The sequence below is a fragment of the Protomyctophum parallelum genome, assembly GCF_964188405.1.
Source record: "Protomyctophum parallelum genome assembly, chromosome: 18".
In the NCBI taxonomy this organism is placed as follows: Eukaryota; Metazoa; Chordata; class Actinopteri; order Myctophiformes; family Myctophidae; genus Protomyctophum; species Protomyctophum parallelum.
The window spans coordinates 36924346-36944315 of NC_139716.1; the positions used below are offsets into that span (position 1 = coordinate 36924346).

The following is a 19970-nucleotide window of genomic DNA, read 5'->3' on the forward strand; positions in this document are numbered from 1 at the left end:
CTCTCTCTGTTTCTGCACAACAGCGCCCCTACTGGTCACCCCTCATTATGGTGCTCATTAATTAACACATAGGTGAACACACGGACATTGCTGTTCCTTGGAGTGGTTGCACCACTCAAAAATAGCAGATCTACAAACTAAAAAAGCTTGTAGATTAGCTAGTTTTTGCTACTTTTGTGTGACATGAATGAAGAATGGCGAAGTAGGGCATTCATCTATGCAAATAAATCAAAATATGGAATTGTGGAAATATAGTGGCCCTCTCCATCATCAAAGTTTCCCACCCCTGATGTACATGATATCATGCAGAAATATAGAATCAGGTCGGTGGTACGGTACAGTAGTTCTGCCAAGATGCACAGATATCAGATGATAGTTAAAGTAGCTTCAAGGACAAGCTGAACCATAACAAGATAGGCTGTAGCCTGTACCAAAACAATAGCTATCAGGCCTAGTGGTGATATCTAGGCTCTTATAAGCTAAGTAGGCTACAATAAGTGATGGTAAAATATAAAGCAAACATAATAACAATATAGTCTAATGAATAAGCTTCTGCAATAGGCTACCCAAAAACTAAATTTTGGGTAGCCTATACTGAAAATGTATATTTTGTAATTGTATTCCTGAGCCAATCATTTGATGACTGGCAGAGTTTCATGCAACAAAAACTAAATGAACGTGCATGAATTCAAGGCTTCATGCGTGGCGTATTTTCTAATTGAAAGAAAATAAGTTATTTTTGGTGGTAAACTGCTCCTGTAAAAACAGCATGTTCAGTTGTATAGCCTATTCACTTCGATGCACCATTTAAACGCTAATTTATCTTTCGAGAGAGAGACTGCAAATGTCATTATAGGTTATTTTAAACTCCGGCAGAGAAGCCGAGGAGAGTCTATACTAGCACTTTGTATGCTTTGGTTCTTAACCCTGGCATCCCAATGCACACAAAAAACTAAATAGAATAATAAAAAAGTGAGGGGTGCTCTTATTCACAGATAATACTAGGTGTTTACATGCATAAAGTAGGTAGGTAGCAAATAGTTACACCTAATAATTAGACATTTCAAACGTTCCTTCACAGAGATACTGAGATTCCACAGTTTGTAGCGGTTGAAAGTACTTGCGCGCTCTGCTTGCGCACTAGTTGGCCATTTATGGCCTACTAGTGTGCAACAAGCAAGTATGCACTTAGCCAATCAAATCATCACAAATGTGGCAGCCACACTGGGTGTTTATTTTGTTGTTTTTGAGGGGCGCTAGCCCCCCCTATGCTCAGCTTTGTGTGTCTGTCTACCACATTTGTGATGATTTGATTGGCTGAGCATGGAATATGATGTATGACGATAAGAGTGCCCCTCACTTCACACGAGTGTGATTATTATTATTATTTTTTAGAACTAACCATAATTAATTATACTGAGGGAAGGCCTCGATCAGCATGGCATGGCCCTGCCCTCCTGCGGCGCACGCTGCCACCAGGCCATACTGCCCGCCTTCCGCCTGCAGCCGCTCAGCCACGGTGGTGACCAGCCGGCAGCCTGTGGCCCCGAACGGGTGACCCAGGGACAGGGACCCTCCCCACAGGTTGAACCTCTCCATGGGCGGAGAGCCCAGCTTAGACGTCCTGCCCATGTACGTCCGGGCGAACCAGTCCGAGTCCATGGCCTTGAGGTTGGCCAGGATCTGCGCCGCGAACGCCTCGTGGAACTCGAAGACGTCGATGTCTGCCACAGTCAGCCCGGCACGCTCCAGCAGCGTGGACGTGGCGTAGGCGGGCCCCAGCAGCAGCTGGTCCCCGGGGTCCTGGGCCACGAACACGAAGTCTCTGAGGTAGGCCAAGGGCCGGTAGCCCATGGCCAGCGCCTTCTCCTCGGACATGACCAGCACGGCCGAGGCGCCGTCGCTCAGGAAGGAGGAGTTGGCGGCGGTCACCGTGCCGTGGGGTTTGACGAAGGCCGGCTTCAGCTTGGCCATCTGCTCCAAGGAGGTCGGCCGGACGCCGTTGTCCCGGGAGACGATGTGGAGACTGCCCGGCACCTGGAAGGACAGGACGTTCCGCAGCAGCCCGGCGTCCTGGGCCTCCTTGGCAAAGCAGTGCGAGCGCTGGGCGAACTCGTCCTGCTCGCCCCGCGACACGGCGAAAGCGGCGGCCAGGCGGTCGGCGCTGTGGCCCATGATCTCCCCCGTGGAGAACTCGGCCACGGCGGGCAGCTCCGGCGACAGGTGTGTCGGGCGGATGCCCGCGATCAGGCTGAGCCTCTGGCCCAGCGTCTTGGCCCGGCTGAGCGACAGCATGGTCCTCCGCATGGCGCGGCTGTGGCGGATGGGCACGTCGGACATGAACTCCACGCCGCCCGCCACCACAGCGTCGCACTGGCCTGTCGCAACCAGCCCGACGGCCGTGGTAACGGCCATGTTGGACGAGATGCAGGCCATGGTGACGGTGTGCGCCGGGGTCCTGTCGGACAGGCCGGCTCCCAGCGCCGCCTCCCTCGCCACGTTGCTGGTCTTCACCTCCTGGATGACCGTCCCATAGACCACGTGGTCCACGGCGTCCCGAGGCAGGCCGGTCCTCTGCAGCAGACCCAGCAGAGACACTCTGGCCAGGTCGTGAGGCATCAAGTCGGCGTATGCCGTTCCGGACAGCAGGAAGGGCGTGCGGACCCCTTCCACCAGGACGACATTCCTCACCCCGGGCCGCGCCAGCGTCTTCTTGCTCTTGTCGGGCAGCGCCAGCGTCTTCTTGCTCTGGTCGGAGTGGAAGTGCTGGACGACGGAGCGAGTTGCCAGGCTGACCGGTCCGCTGCTGCCGTTACTCCACAACACTTTCAGCAGCATAGAAGCCATTTCACCCTTTTCTTTAAGTCTACATCAACGCTGCTTCCATTTAAATAGTTATTTTAATAAGACTGAATTATTATTGTTTTAAAATGTATAGTTATACATATACACACCATGTACTCTGGTCCCAGCAAATCAGGCACAATTTGCTATTTTATTTTACAAATTACATATATATAGTATATGTATGACTAGCTCTCAATGATGACGTAAGACATATGGTCATGTATGTAATCTGGTCCCAGAAAATCAGGCACAATTTGCATCATCTCCTTTTAGCCAATCACAATTTGCGTCCTCACTTTTGTCTTCAATGTTTGTGTTTACACACTTTTGTCTTCAATGTTCGTGTTTACACAAACCCTCAAAGCTGGACATAGGAGGGGCTAGCACCCCTCAACAAGAAAAGGAAGAAGCTCGTCAGAGTTGCATCGCCTTGACAACTTGCACATTTGTTCTGTCTGGAAGCGACATATAGGCATAGTTTACAGACTACACAATTTCCATCATTTCGTGAAACTTTGGCTAAGTCGACCGACACTGGCAAACACGCTGAGGGACCTAATAGTTCAGCTCTAAATGCAACTAATAGCCTACAAAATAAATTGGCATGTTTATGCATATAGGCATATTTTTTTATGGTTGGTCGATTAATATGTCTGTTTACACACAGTGACGGTGACCTAGACCATAGAATTTGACCACCTACGTGACACAATGACCTTGACCTTTGAACTTTGACCACCAACATGCTACTTCTAATCATCTTTGAGTCCAAGTGGCCATTCTTGAGAGATCACGTTTTTAACCCATTGAAGGAGAAATCCAGACCAGTGCTGTTCTTACCGTATTTTGATCTAACAACCAGTGGGCAAGCGATCAAAATAAGCGATTGTGAAGACCCAGCGCTGCGCTCTGGATGTTGTTTTGTATATATATATATATATATATATATATATATATATATATATATATATATATATATATATATATCCCCCTTAAGTAAAATATGATCTATTTCTACAAAAAGGATATATTTATGGACACATTTTAGTTATAGAGGGCAATTATAATGCATTGGGGCATATAAGCCAGAAGGAAAAAGATTTGCAGGCAGCCCTACTGGAGTTAATCAACTATTTATCTTCTCAAAGGGGATGGACAACAGATTCGCAGCATTTGCAGCATCTGTGTTGGAGTAACCTAAAATCCTTGAGTTTTCAGGCATTTCAAGAATGCGTACATTCCTCTTAAAGTGGCCATGGCCTGCTTAACATCAGTCATTACATCACTGCTTACTCTGTATGTACGTACGCGTGTGTGTGTGTGTGTGTGTGTGTGTGTGTGTGTGTGTGTGTGTGTGTGTGTGTGTGTGTGTGTGTGTGTGTGTGTGTGTGTGTGTGTGTGTGTGTGTGTGTGTGTGTGTGTGTGTGTGTGTGTGTGTGTGTGTGTGTGTGTGTGTGTGTGTGTTTGTGATGTTGGGACAAACCTTGGACATTGAACCAGTTGATTGGTGGCACATGTCAAATTGGGGACACAACAGGTGTCACTTCCATAGGGTTAGTGTTCGGGATAAGGAAGGACAGCTATGTATACGTGTCTATAGGGGTTACTTATGTACAGTTCTCAAGTAAAAGTTCTTATAGTTTATGTCCAGCACCACTGCAGAGGGACAGGACAATTGATAGCACGCACACGACACACACACACACACACACACACACACACAGTAGAACAGGGGAGAAAGAAAAACACCTTTGCTCACAAGCCTAAGCTAAATGACAATGCTGGAACACACTGTGACTGCAGCAGAGGAGATAACATCCCCGGGGAGATTAGGGCGGTGATTATAAGTAATGAACTTGTTCTTCCATTTGCTCAGCCTTCTGGGACCGCATGCTACCTCTCTGCCTCCCTGGTACGTCACCACATAACTGCGTATAAAAGGAGTGCGACCGCATTCGGCCATTACAAAACAAAAGCCCTGTGTAAACTGTGAACGGAGTTTCTAAGTAGGCTACGGAGTTGGAACTTTCTAAATTGGGTTGTCACATGCACCACGGTGCCAAAGAACATTATGAATGAATACGAAAGCAATTCATTCAAGTCCTTTCCCTGTCATGTGGTTTAGTGCTCGAGGAGAACAAGGTTAACGTCTATTGTGGAGAGAAACTTGCAATGTTGTTAACCACTTCTTGAACCCCTTAAAACCATAGCTCATAGCGCGTCACTTCATGCTGCGCTATGAGCTTGTAGATCTGCTATTTCTTACAGAGCCCCTGAGTGGCCATGGTAAGAAAAATAAATGATCTTCTTTTAACGAGATATTACCTCGTTCAAACGGGTTATTAACTTGAACGAACGAGATCTTTAACTCGTTTGAACGGGACATTATCTCGTTCAAACGAGTTATTAACTTTAGAGAGAGTCGTGACCCATAGAAATTGGTCCATAGCCCACACATGGGACCCTGCCCATTGTTTTGGAACCACTGCTCTAGCTAGGGGACACTGAGTCATCTAATCGCCATCACACAGGGACCAGGGTCCAGGTGTCTAAATGTGTTGATTGGCCTTGTTTATCCGCTTGTTTCGGCTGGCTGGTATTATTTTCTTTCCATTTGTACTAGCGTCTCAGAGGACGGTCCTGAGCAGCCCGCCTACTGTAGTTGCTCACAATCTGTTGTTGTTGTTGTTTGTGTATAATATACACAACCATGCAGGCTTATATACACTGTATCCTGCATGGTAAAAAGACCATTTGCAACCTATCTTGATAGAATTGTTCCTCCTTGAAAGATGGCACAGACTAGTATTCCTGTCTCCCTCTGTGTCTCAGAGGAGGGCCAACCATCATTGGTAGGTCATTTCAATCAAGATTTACAGCTCTCAAATATATTTAGCTTTGCATTGATGCGAGAACAATGGCTTTCTATTTCATCATGCTAACTTTGGTTCTATAGTACTTTCAAAACATACATTTTGCCATTGTCCCATGCACCCCCATCTTCAAAGCCTGATCCAGCTCCTCCTGCTCACTCAAATCAGCGAACATAGGCAGTCTGTCTCAGTCTATCCTAAAACATCCGGGACAACGAGTCCCAGACTCTTCTCCCTTCTGGCTCCCAAACTGTGGAACAAACTCCCCATTGCAGCCAGAGCTGCAGACTCACTTCCAACCTTCTGTAATCTGAAGACTCACCACTTCAGACTCCACTTTAGCCCGTAGCCGACAGTTGAAAAAGGGGTAATGAAAGTTACAGGTATGGTGTGTGCAATTACTGCGATATGAAGTGTGAGATTACCATAATGACAGTGATCATATTCAAGGGCTTTTGAAGAGAAATGAGACATACTCCAGTTACTTTAGACTACAGCAGTGTGTGTGTGTGTGTGTGTGTGTGTGTGTGTGTGTGTGTGTGTGTGTGTGTGTGTGTGTGTGTGTGTGTGTGTGTGTGTGTGTGTGTGTGTGTGTGTGTGTGTGTGTCTGTGTGTGTGTCTGTGTCTGTGTTTATGTCTCCAGCTGGTGCTCGTTGTCGGTCGTTAATGACATGGCAATTTTGTTTATCCAATGTCAAATAGGTCTACATCTAAAGGTACCATATATCATTATCCTGCTCATTACTGGTCAGAAATGTAGGCAAACATAGGCAAAATCTTCGTCTTTGAGCACACAATGCATTTTGAGAAACCACAAATTGTCTGTGTTGCGCACAGTTGTGGCCCCCGGCCTAGTTGAATACCCCTGCCGTAGCACTTGACCTTAAGTCTTATGCAAAGGTGACAATGCCATTTAGATGTTATTTAGGCAGATGCCAGATTGTAGTTCGTACAGTTTCAATGTATCAATTGTTTTTGTTGTTGTTATACTGATTACGGTATGCTTATAGGTTCTTGGTTTACCTATGCTCCTATAGATTACTGAGGCACTTAATGACTGATTTTATTTGCATTTCGGTTTCGGTTGCATGCTGAAAATAGCCGATCTTCAAGCTCACTACGTGTCACAGCGTGGCAGGTTGTGAGCTTGTAGATCTGCTATTTTGAGCATGCAAACAAGCATAACATGACTTGTCTTTCAGTTGTACTGGATCTCTTCACCACTAGTCCCTCCCTAACATTTTAGTCTAGTTTTTATGTGTTGATGAAATATATTTTGTCTTAGTTTTAGTCATCATAGATAAGATTTTTTTTAGCTTTGGTTTAGTTTTTGCCAGTGAAAAAAGGTAGTCGATGAACATGTTCGTCGTAGTTTTATTCGACCACGTCAACTCTGGTGTGAGGGCCCTCATACTGCACGGTGTCTGGATGTATGACAGGCTATGTGAAGCCATGGGTCATTAGTGTCTTTGATGCATCTAGTCCTCAGGTCGTTGAAGATAAAGTAAGTGCTTCTGTAAATAAATGAACGAGTCGATCATCTTTAGCCTCTGAGATGATCAAAGGGCTCCAGGAGGACGCTGAGTCATGCAATCACCATCACGAAGGGAACAGCTGGGGTGCAGGTCAACTCAGAGCAACTCTATGCCGTTGATTGGCCTTGTTTTCTTTCACTGTTCTCCGTCTGGCTGGTGTGAGCCGTTCTTTTTCCATTCGTACCGGTGTCCCAGAGCAGGGCTGTCTTGAGCAGCCTGTAGCTTGTTGCTCACACCTCATCACCTACATAGCCATCCATGTTCCTGGAATCCTGGGGAATGACGATAAAACCTTTGATTCTGTGAAAAGGACCGCAAAACAAAGGGCATTTATTAAATATAGTTAATTCAATATTCTTTTTTTTCCACCGGCTGGACCAATTGATCAGATTTTTTTTTCAATTTTCCAAATTGTATACGCTCTTTTGGCCTTATGTTTGTGGGAAACCGTTTACCATATCCGCCGGCTCTGACACCCATAGGCTGTAGTGTGTTGTCATGGTTACAGTGTACCCGCAGGCTATGGGATTAGGCTGTGATAACGACGGTAGTACGGGCGCTGAACCAGATCTCTCTCTCACAGCTACAAAGTTGCTACAAACGAGTTGAGGACTTTCATTTAGGAGCCGTGTCTGTCCACACACACAGCCTTACATGAGCGGAGGGCCACTATTGATGTCATTTCCCATAGCACTTGCACGCACATTGACGTGACGTGCACTCACTCTTCCAATCCACATTGTGTTAGCTAGTACATTGTCTGTACAATGTGTGCTCATTGACGCAAAGAAGCACAACTAATTGTCTCCACCAGGCCGAAGGCATGGGGGGAAGAGTATGTTTTGCACTCCGTCCGTCCGTGTGTCCGTCCGTGTGTCCGTCCGTGAGCAGCTAATCTCGGCCACCGTTAACCCGGTCGATGCCAAATTTTGCACACACACTCCCTGGATGCCAACGATGAACCTCTGCCCCAAACTTTCCAGAACGGCCTGTTATAGCGCCACCAGGAGGCCGCTTTGTGCAAAACAAGTTTTTGCACAGTACACCTACAGATTTTGTCCAAACATCACGCAAATTGGTACACAGTCTCTCTAGAGCCATTCAACGAAACGGGTCTTTCAGATTTCTCACACTCCATCCTGATTGGTTAAGATTGGCTTCCAAAGTTCACAGGAGTGCTCAGTTTCAAACAAAATGCTGCAAATCGCGTGATTTCCGTGAAATTGTGCACGCACATTCCCACTAGGCCGAGGAAGAAATGCCACATGAACAATTTCAACTCAGCCTCAAGGTGGCGCTATAACTGGCCGAAAAGTGTTTTTACCTCTAACTGCACGGATCTGTGGATAACTTTGTATGCCAACTCCCTAGTTTACTTTTGTTGCCCTTTTATCCAACCACCAGATGAAAGCAAGCTGCAATGTCCTACATTCCTATCCTGGTGGAGACCTGTGCCCAGAAGGGCACTTTTTCTAGTTCACCACTGACTTCGATGGTCGATGGGTAGTGAGGCACATTGTGGCCCTGAAGGACGCTGAGTCATCAATGACACCGTTTCACAGCAAATGGTGTGATTGATGACGGTGTGTCGACAATAGTGCCGCATCCTGGGACACTGTGAGCTCAGTTGTGTTTGTAAGCTTGGTCATGCGTCTTCAGGTGCGCATGTGTGCGTACATGCGCGTGTGTGTGTGTGTGCATATGAGGATGCTTTGGGGAAACACAAACACACGCGCGCACACACACTCACCTTATGAGTTGCTTTCCACTTGGTTTTGTTTTCCACTCATATGCACACACACACACACACACTTGGTCGTCACACAAACAGAACATGCAAGTGCACACACAAGCGAACGTGTGCCGCGTATCTGTGTGTGCGTTTGCATGTGTCTTTGAATTAGACGGGTAGAAAGGAGATAGAGAGTGTCCTCTCTTCTTTTCCAAGTCTTTTTGTACGCCGCAGTCCGGCCTTCTCGACTAAACGGTGTTCCTTTGATCCAATGTAATTTGTTCTCTCCCTGCTGTCTGGGACAGAATGAACTTTTAACAAAGAAAATGAGTCAGAGGCAGTGCTGTCAAAGTGTAGACCGCAACTTGAGCAATTGCAGCGGAACGACTGCTATGAAAGGATGTTGGAAAGCGACGTCCTTTTCAACGCCGTGTCTGTTGGAGCAAGGGGACGACGTCTAGACCTTTGACAACTCCACATGACTCATGTGAACAGTGGTGTTGTACTGGCGGGGTTCGCTCAACAGGGCGCTTTCACGGTGGGGGAGGGGCGGGGGGGGGGGTTTGGGGGACTCCAATAGAACGGAACACAGCATGCCTTCGTTAAAAGTTGGCGCTCGTCCCGAACTTCTCACGCTGCAGTCCACTTGGTGTGTACACTACAGTGTATGTATGCTCATTGCTCAGAGGCATAGCACACCTACTGTGCAGCGCACATTATTTCCACCTACGCGGGCTGTCTTCAGCTCTCCAGCTCAAGGGCAAACGGATGATTCATTGGACTTGTCAGTTCCACACGCACACAAACACACACACGTTGCAGTATTGCTATACTTGTGAGGACATCAACAATTTTATGAATGCAATACTTGTGTTTGGCCATTCTTTTTTTTTTTTTTTTTTTTTTTTTTTAAGATATTTTTTTGCGGCTTACGCCTTTATTGATTTTTTTTTAAGGGACAGACAGTAGGCTGACAGGAAACGGGAGAGAGATGGGGGGATGACATGCGGTAAAGGCCGTGTCGGGTCCGGGAGTCGAACCCGCGGCACACCGCGACTGGATCACCAGTCCGGTGCCCAGACCGTTACGCTACGGCCTGGGCTGTTTGGCCATTCTTATCTGGCACCTCACAAGTATACAAGTACACTACGCACACATGTACACATACACACGCGCACAGACACGCATATCCCCTCAGTCAACGGACAGCTACAGTACATTGCTATCTCCATCCACACACAGTTCTTATCGGCGTATATAATCCTTCTGTCACTACGTCATGCGTGTAAAACGTATTCCTTGCCAAAACCATATCGATCAAGTGGCGTCCGACCAAATTAGGCTTCGGATCAAATCGACGGCCGCCTCTTGGACATAAACGTCAAGCAGTAATTCAACGTTTCGGACGGGGCCGCTGACGCACAAAACTGTACAATTACACAGCTCCAATATATAGAGCTGTAAATCCCAAACCTTTTAGCCCGTGACCCAAAAGAGAAATGTGACGTCTCCCCGGGACCCAAACTATAGTGAAAATAGCAGCTCTACAAGCTCACAACGTTTCACTTCGTGCTGCATTGTGAGCTTGTAGTCACGTGGTTCATGTACCTCGAAATAGTGACAAACACTCGTATAGGAACAAAGGGAGTCTACCAACGCGCCTCAAGCCTGAAACGGCTGATCCGGTGCTTCACAGGTGCAAGGACATCATGAGTTGCATAAGGAGAAGAGACTGGAGCAGCACGGACATTTAGAGCCTTTTATTTAGGTGCTGAGTATATAAAAGACTAACGTTTCGACCTTGCGGTCTTCAAGACCGCAAGGTCCAAACGTGCTGCTCCGTGTCTCTTCTCCTTATGCAACTCATAGACTTATATTGGACTTTCCCGATGAAGTTAACGGAGGTGAAACTCTCTAATAGAAGACAGTATGTCACAGGGGTGGAAGATAACTAAATACATTTACTCCAGTACTGTACTTAAGTACAATTTTGAGGTATTTCTAGTGTATATAGGGTGTAAACACTAGTCCACATCACTCAGAATAGAGTGACAGTGGTATGTTTTTATAAATATTGAGCTCGTTCTTGGCGACAACATAGTGAACCAACACCAGGATGGATAGAAAGAACGTCGGGCCCAAATACCTTACAAGGACAAGGAAAATGTCGTGAACAAACACGGTTGTGCTTAGACACTTTGTTGAACGTTATGTCTCTGCGCCCGTGCGCCGTACAGCCGAGATCCAAGCCATTCTACGTATTTTTGTAAACTCGTCAATCTGGGCTCCTTGATGCTGTCTCTATGCTGGAAAGCTGAAAATCTAATTCCGTTTTCTGGCTCATTCCCTCGACGTGACCTGCTGTGGCACTTATTTACTGAGCAAGTCTGCACCATTGTGAGGTCAGTTTAAAAAAATAACACCGTATATAGTCGCTCAATGTAAACAAACCAGACAAGCCAACAAGTATGGCCGCCGTTACCACGTGACACATAATGTTGACGCCCCCCTCAAGGAGATTTCTGTACGCTCGATACTTTGCCTACATGAAAATAGAAGATCTATATACAAGCTCATAAAGTGTCACGATGTGAGATTGTAGATCTGCTATTTTCATATTTTTGTTCTGTTAAAAAAACATTTTGAAAAGGGGGAGATATGGTTTTTGATGATAAGCCGATAGATGCCTTCCATATGGGATATGGGTCCATGGACTGTTTAGCTGAGTTATGAGGCCTGCCGTATAACTATGGAAAACGGCCATAAATCTGCTCGGTAATTGGTTACTGGACATGCATCTATTCCTGCGAGAAGGATGGACCGAAAACATTCCCAGACAAGTGGTTTTCTTTCTTTTTTCCCTTCAAAGCCAAAATGTCTTCAGGGATTCGAATGGCAGAGAAATACACTGCACAGAGTCGCAGTAGAGTCCAAAACCGTTAAGTTGACATTTCATTGTCACACACATACTGAACCATTTAATTGTCATGTGTTTTTGGCTTTGAACATTCAACACATGGATATAAATGTAATTTATGTTTGCCTTTAAGGCTTCTTAATCAGAAATCACACCTGTGTGAAGTGAGGGGCGCTCTTATCATCGTACATCATCATGACGTAAAATAGACACTTTATTTGCTCGGACACTATGAAGTAAAATGGTCCATTCATTGTCAATGGGAATTTAATGTTTGTGTATGTGCACACACAATGTTTGTGTTTGTGCACACACACACACACACACACTGTAGGAGGGGCTATAGCGCCCCTTACAAAGATAAAAGGGGGGGCATCTTTATGGCTGCTTTCACACAATTCATCCTTTGTCAGCCTTCTGATTGGTCCCTGACTGACTAACCAGCAGGCTCTTGTTCCGCCCTGGTTCGCGCCGCTTGTTAAGGGACCAAGAAGACACGCAGTGACTTTGGTCACTTATTGTTTTTGTCTTTATTTTTCTTCTCCTTCTTCTTCTTCCGCCAAAAATAGCTGTTCTGACTGAACCGTGCAGTCGCTTTTCGTGAAACTCGGCAATCTGGTAGAGGCCCATGCCAAACGGTGACTATGTGAAGCCCATGACCATTGGCCAAATGGTGGCGCTATAGCACTGAAAATTGAAAATTAAGTTAAAATGCAAACTTTGAATGTGCATATCTCATGAACCGTTATACCGTTGCCAATGACACTTTGATTCACATATTTGTCTCCTCATGCCGAACAACTTCCATATTCTGACTTTTGACCTCTGACCTTTAGATAACCGGCCATTTTGAATTATATGAAAACCATTAAAAATCTATCTTCTCAAGGGACCAAGAAGACACGCAGTGACTTTGGTCACTTATTGTTTTTGTCTTTATTTTTCTTCTCCTTCTTCTTCTTCCGCCAAAAATAGCTGTTCTGACTGAACCGTGCAGTCGCTTTTCGTGAAACTCGGCAATCTGGTAGAGGCCCATGCCAAACGGTGACTATGTGAAGCCCATGACCATTGGCCAAATGGTGGCGCTATAGCACTGAAAATTGAAAATTAAGTTAAAATGCAAACTTTGAATGTGCATATCTCATGAACCGTTATACCGTTGCCAATGACACTTTGATTCACATATTTGTCTCCTCATGCCGAACAACTTCCATATTCTGACTTTTGACCTCTGACCTTTAGATAACCGGCCATTTTGAATTATATGAAAACCATTAAAAATCTATCTTCTCCCAGGATCTTTGATCAAAATGCACAAAAACGTCTACACTTGAACTTTGAACTTATACGAACAAAAAATCGTAACAGATTTCTTTTAAGTGAAAAAATGAAGTTTTTATGAGCCAATAAAAAAATTCTGTCTTGTGAAACCTCTCATGCAACCAATACGTCTTCCAAATACGGTTGGCAGAGCTAATACCTATACTGCATGTTACTGTATAGAATGAGTCAACTGACAGAGTCTGCTTAGCTCAGTCGGTAGAGCTCTCACCTTTGGACCACAGGGTCACTGGTTCAAATCCGGTTAGCGACATTCTTATTTGTGCATATTGCTCTCTCTCTCTCTCTCTCTCTCTCTCTCTCTCTCTCTCTCTCTCTCTATCACTAGGACTAGGACAGATAAGTGTAATAGTTTAATATAAGTGTAATAGTGTAATATTGTAATAAGTCTAATAGTGTAATAGTAGTGTAATAAGTGTAATAGTGTAATAGTAGTGTAATAGTGTAATAGTAGTGTAATAGTGTAATAGTGTAATATTGTAATAAGTCTAATAGTGTAATAGTGTAATAGTGTAATAAGTGTAATAGTGTAATAGTGTAATAGTAGTGTAATAGTGCAATAGTAGTGTAATAGTGTAATAGTGTAATATTGTAATAAGTCTAATAGTGTAATAGTGTAATAGTAGTGTAATAGTGTAATAGTAGTGTAATAAGTGTAATAGTAGTGTAATAAGTGTAATAGTGTAATATTGTAATAAGTCTAATAGTGTAATAGTGTAATAGTGTAATAGTGTAATAAGTGTAATAGTGTAATAGTGTAATAGTAGTGTAATAGTGTAATAAGTGTAATAGTGTAATAGTAGTGTAATAGTGTAATAAGTGTAATAATAGTAATAGTGTAATAGTAGTGTAATAGTGTAATAAGTCTAATAGTGTAATAGTAGTGTAATAGTGTAATAAGTCTAATAGTGTAATAGTGTAATAGTAGTGTAATAGTGTAATAAGTGTATTTAGTGTAATAGTGTAATAGTGTAATAGTGTAATATTAGTGAATTAGTGTAATAGTAGTGTAATAGTGTAATAGTAGTGTAATAGTGTAATAGTAGTGTAATAGTGTAATAAGTCTAATAGTGTAATAGTAGTGTAATAGTGTAATAAGTCTAATAGTGTAATAGTAGTGTAATAGTGTAATAAGTGTAATAGTGTAATAAGTGTATTCTGTCCTCTCTCTGTCTCCACTCTCTCTGTCCTCTCTCTGTCCTCTCACTGTCTCCACACTCTCTGTCCTCTCTCTGTCTCCACACTCTCTGTCCTCTCTCTGTCTCCACACTCTGTCCTCTCACTGTCTCCACACTCTGTCCTCTCTCTGTCTCCACACTCTGTCCTCTCACTGACTCCACACTCTGTCCTCTCTCTGTCTCCACACTCTGTCCTCTCACTGTCTCCACACTCTGTCCTCTCACTGTCTCCACACTCTGTCCTCTCACTGTCTCCACACTCTGTCCTCTCTCTGTCTCCACACTCTGTCCTCTCACTGTCTCCACACTCTGTCCTCTCACTGTCTCCACACTCTCTGTCCTCTCTCTGTCTCCACACTCTGTCCTCTCACTGTCTCCACACTCTCTGTCCTCTCTCTGTCTCCACACTCTGTCCTCTCACTGTCTCCACACTCTCTGTCCTCTCTCTGTCTCCACTCTCTGTCCTCTCTCTGTCTCCACACTCTCTGTCCTCTCTCTGTCTCCACACTCTGTCCTCTCACTGTCTCCACACTCTGTCCTCTCTCTGTCTCCACACTCTGTCCTCTCACTGACTCCACACTCTGTCCTCTCTCTGTCTCCACACTCTGTCCTCTCACTGTCTCCACACTCTGTCCTCTCACTGTCTCCACACTCTGTCCTCTCACTGTCTCCACACTCTGTCCTCTCTCTGTCTCCACACTCTGTCCTCTCACTGTCTCCACACTCTGTCCTCTCACTGTCTCCACACTCTCTGTCCTCTCTCTGTCTCCACACTCTGTCCTCTCACTGTCTCCACACTCTCTGTCCTCTCTCTGTCTCCACACTCTGTCCTCTCACTGTCTCCACACTCTCTGTCCTCTCTCTGTCTCCACTCTCTGTCCTCTCACTGTCTCCACACTCTGTCCTCTCACTGTCTCCACTCTCTGTCCTCTCACTGTCTCCACACTCTGTCCTCTCACTGTCTCCACACTCTGTCCTCTCACTGTCTCCACACTCTGTCCTCTCTCTGTCTCCACACTCTCTGTCCTCTCTCTGTCTCCACACTCTGTCCTCTCACTGTCTCCACACTCTCTGTCCTCTCACTGTCTCCACACTCTCTGTCCACTCTCTGTCCTCTCACTGTCTCCACACTCTGTCCTCTCACTGTCTCCACACTCTGTCCTCTCACTGTCTCCACACTCTGTCCTCTCTCTGTCTCCACACTCTCTGTCCTCTCTCTGTCCTCTCTCTGTCTCCACACTCTGTCCTCTCACTGTCTCCACACTCTCTGTCCTCTCTCTGTCTCCACACTCTGTCCTCTCTCTGTCTCCACACTCTGTCCTCTCTCTGTCTCCACACTCTCTGTCCTCTCAATGTCTCCACACTCTGTCCTCTCTCTGTCTCCACACTCTGTCTTCTCTCTGTCTCCACACTCTGTCCTCTCACTGTCTCCACACTCTGTCCTCTCACTGTCTCCACACTCTGTCCTCTCTCTGTCTCCACACTCTGTCCTCTCTCTGTCTCCACACTCTGTCCTCTCACTGTCCCACCTCTGACCTTTAGATTACCCACCATTTTGAAATATATGAAAAACAGTTAAAATGTATCTTCTCCCAGGATCTTTGATCAAAATACACAAAAACGTCCACACTTGAACTTTGGACTTATACGGACAAATAATCGTAACACATTTCTTTTAAGTGAAAAAATGAAGTTTTTATGAGCCAATGAAAATTGCTGTTTTGTGAAACTTCTTCTGCATCTAATACCTATATGAATACTGTCTGATGTTACTGTTTAGAATTAACAAATTGACTGTGTCTGCTTAGCTCAGTTGGTAGAGTTCTCACCTCTGGACCGCAGGGTCACTGGTTCAAATCCGGGTAGCGACAACTTAGTCCGTGATTCTTATTTGTGCATATTGTTCTCTCTGTCTCTCTCTGTCTCTCTGTCTCTCTCTCTCTCTCTCTCTCTCTGTCTCTCTTTCTCCGCCCGCCCCCCCCTCTCTCTCTCTTCCTCTCTCTCTCTATCTCTCTCTGTCTCTCTCCACCCCCCCCTCTCTCGCTCTCTCTGTCTCTCTCTGTCCTCTCTCTCTCTCCACACTCTCTGTCCTCTCTCTGTCTCCACACTCTCTGTCCTCTCTCTGTCTCAACACTCTCTGTCCTCTCTCTGTCTCCACACTCTCTGTCCTCTCTCTGTCCTCTCTCTGTCTCCACACTCTGTCCTCTCTCTGTCCTCTCACTGTCTCCACACTCTCTGTCCTCTCTCTGTCTCCACACTCTGTCCTCTCTCTGTCTCCACACTCTGTCCTCTCTCTGTCTCCACACTCTCTGTCCCCGTCTCCACACTCTGTCCTCTCTGTCTCTCTCGCTCTCTCTCCACTCTCTCTTTGTATCCACCCTCTCTCTCTCTCTCTCTCTCTCTCTCTCTCTCTCTCCACACTCTCTGTCTTTCTCTCTCTCTGTCTCTCTCTCTCTCTCTATCTCCTTGGTCCCGCCTTATCGCTGCTTGCAGCTATATTTTATATTGAATTTGCTAAAACATATTTTTTGGAAAAAACTAAAAACATACATGATATGCCCAGCAGCCCAGTCACCATGCTGAACCTGTGATATTGCTCTTTACTGACACCAAGTTTAAAATAACAATTGCGTGCACAGAATATCAATATGAAGCAACTGAAAAACATGTTATGGTAGTGGTAGTGGCTGGACGGAGAGGATTCTTGTCCAACCACGAAACGGCGTGGGTGCGAAGAGGGGCACAACCACGGCGGGACTAGAGAAAGGCTGAATTGGTTGCATGCTGAAAATAGCCCTAGTATGAGCTTGTAGATCTGTTATCTGCAACCAAACATAAAAGTACTTGTCTTTTAGTTCTACTGGATCTCTTCTCCACTTTTATTTGTTCACAGACTTAGTTTAAAGTAGCATTCAGTGATTTGGGTGATTTGGAAAACCCCCCGGTCCGCCCAGGTAACAAGATGTGCACATGCACACGCTCTAAAGAGCAAGGTCCTTAAAATAAACACCAACAACGCTACTCCCATCACATTAGAGGGCGAAGCACTAGAGGAGGTGGAGAGTTTTACCTATCTAGGCAGTATTGTGGACAAAGTGGGCGGGACAGACGCTGACGTGAAAGTTAGGATGGGAAAGGCAAGAGCAGCTTTCCACCAGCTGAAAAATGTCTGGGGATCCTCAGATCTTCCCAAAACAACTAAGATCAGGATCTTTAACTCCATGGTAAAGCCTGTTCTGCTGTACGGAGCAGAAACTTGGAGAACAACTGTTAATACCATGAAGAAAATCCAGCCTTTCATAAACACCTGCCTGAGAAGAATCCTCTGAATCAACTGGCCTAACACAATCAGCAACCTGGAACTGTGGCAGCAATCAGGCCAACACCCTGTGGAAAAAGACATACTACAAAGACGATGGCGATGGATCGGCCACACCCTTCGCAAGCCTGCATCTAGTATCACAAGATACGCCCTGTTCTGGAACCCACAAGGGAAAAGGAAAAGGGGCAGACCAAGAAACACCTGGCGGCGTGACCTAGATGTAGATGTGAAGAGATCTGGCCATACATGGGGACAGCTGGAGAGAATGGCCCTGGACCGAGATGCCTGGAGAGCTCATGTTCATGGCCTATGCCCAAGGTTGGGCGATAGGCATAAGTAAGTAAGTAAGTACACGCTCTACAGTGGGGGGACGCGCAACAGGCCAACAGCACGTGCACCAAGGCCCGCCCCCGCTCGATCATGACTGGAGGAAGGCCTTTCTCCATCCTGATTGGATGAAGGCTGGGCCCTCTAGCCAAAAACGAAACCTACGTTATTTTTACCCCAGGGGTTAACTGGGGACAGGGAGGAACTTTTATCAAGAAAAATATATTTGAATTAAGTGAAATCACTGGATATAACTTTAAGTCCTCATATAGTTTTTATTTCGTTGTCGTCTGTGAAATGTTTTCGTCATAGTTTTTGTCAACAAAATCAACGCTAGTCTGCAACCATATGTTGTTTATCTAGGCTCTAGAATTTCTATTGCACAAAAACCTTTGCAATGTGCACTCTGCAGCTTTTAAAAGCCCAGGAAGGGAAAAGGGAGCACTCTAAAGCGTTGCGTTGCTCAACAAATCTCCCAAAAAGTGGGTCAGACCAAATTGCTTTCATTCAGCCTCACAGATTGCGTTATCTGCTAGACAGGATCGTGACCTCCGGCACAGAAAAAGCACTGCATTTGGTCAAAATGCCATTTGAAAGTAACTCTGTACGCTGCATTTTGGTGCAACAGATGAGGACAGGAGAAAACAGACACAGTAAATTCCTCAAGCTTAATTGATCCATTTGCAACTGTATACATGCACGAGAGTGAACCAGTGGAACCAAATTGACATTAATGCTTGTTGACATTAAACGCAGCATGTTCTCACAGGAACCGGGAGGCCCCATATTAGTGTTGGCTTGGGCAGCACACCTGTTGCAAGACAGTGGACAGTCCTGAGGTGTTTATCTTAACATGGGCTGTGTTTATAGATGACGAAGACAAAATTTGTCTCATTTCGGTGGTTACCAGGAGTGTTTTAATGTTCAGCATTTTGTCATTCTTGGAAATAATTAGTGCTCTAATTTATGCTCTTTCACACGACGGAGTTGCGCACGGAAACAGTATAGATGTACAAGCTTAAGATGTGTCGCATCCGTGGCGTGTTTTGAACTTGTAGCTAGGTCTGCACCTTTTTTTAGAGGCTTTATATCTCCTCTTCTCTTTCCAGTTTTGCAAACATGGATTGCTTTTTTGGAGTGACAAGCGTCGCCTCACCTTTGTTCGATGCCTTCAAAGTTCATGTCAATCATCAGTCAAAATAAAACACTGTTGACAAAACACAGATGCGAAACACAGATACAAAACACAAATCTGAACTTGTGGATACAAAACACAAATGTGAAACACAAATTCACTCACGTGAGTTGCAAATCTGAACTTGTGAGTTACAAATCTGTGTTATTTACTGTGAATCTTTTGAGACTGTTCTGACTCCATAGTCTTAAGGCGTTTGATATCGCTATAGCATTGCCTCGCTGTGTTTCATTTTTTGAAACGCTCCGATTGCTATGCGCGGTTGCCAGGGCCCTGCCCGCACTTGTGTTTTTTATAGCCACTGTTTTAGGCCGTGCCTTTGCAGGCTTTTTTCTCGGAAACGAATGCGCTGTACGTCCGTGGTGTTGACCAGAACGCCGATGTTCGGAGGTCTTTTCTGTTTATCCGGTGAACATTAAAATTTGGTATGCATTAGAGCTAGACCACAGACCCCCATTTAATGGCTTTCGTTTTCATCTCTGGGACTCCAGTTTACATTGTAAAAATCAGTGTTAATTTTACTCTGGAGCCAAATGGACCCGTTACGGGTTAATTTGGTTTGAGTTATAAACCTGTAAGTGTCCATTTGGTTGTATATACAGACACTGTACTCTCTCACATGCGCACGCACGTGCACGCACACACACAGAGAAAAACACACAGTCTTACATAAAGGCTATTCAGAATTTATTGGAATGATTCA

The 19970-nt window shown here is 45.2% G+C and overlaps 2 protein-coding genes across 2 annotated transcripts in view; one reads left to right on the forward strand and one right to left on the reverse strand.

The window, feature by feature from the left end:
* The window catches only part of pde5ab (phosphodiesterase 5A, cGMP-specific, b), a 120260-nt gene that overhangs the window by 9426 nt on the left and 90864 nt on the right, over positions 1-19970 (forward strand). The window lies entirely within an intron of this gene.
* LOC310875627 (trifunctional enzyme subunit beta, mitochondrial-like) lies at positions 1408-2847 on the reverse strand (the record flags this gene model as incomplete). The annotated part of the gene is made up of 1 exon (XM_083788915.1): positions 1408-2847. One exon carries the CDS (start codon positions 2845-2847, stop codon positions 1408-1410), a length of 1440 nt encoding a protein of 479 aa, XP_083645041.1.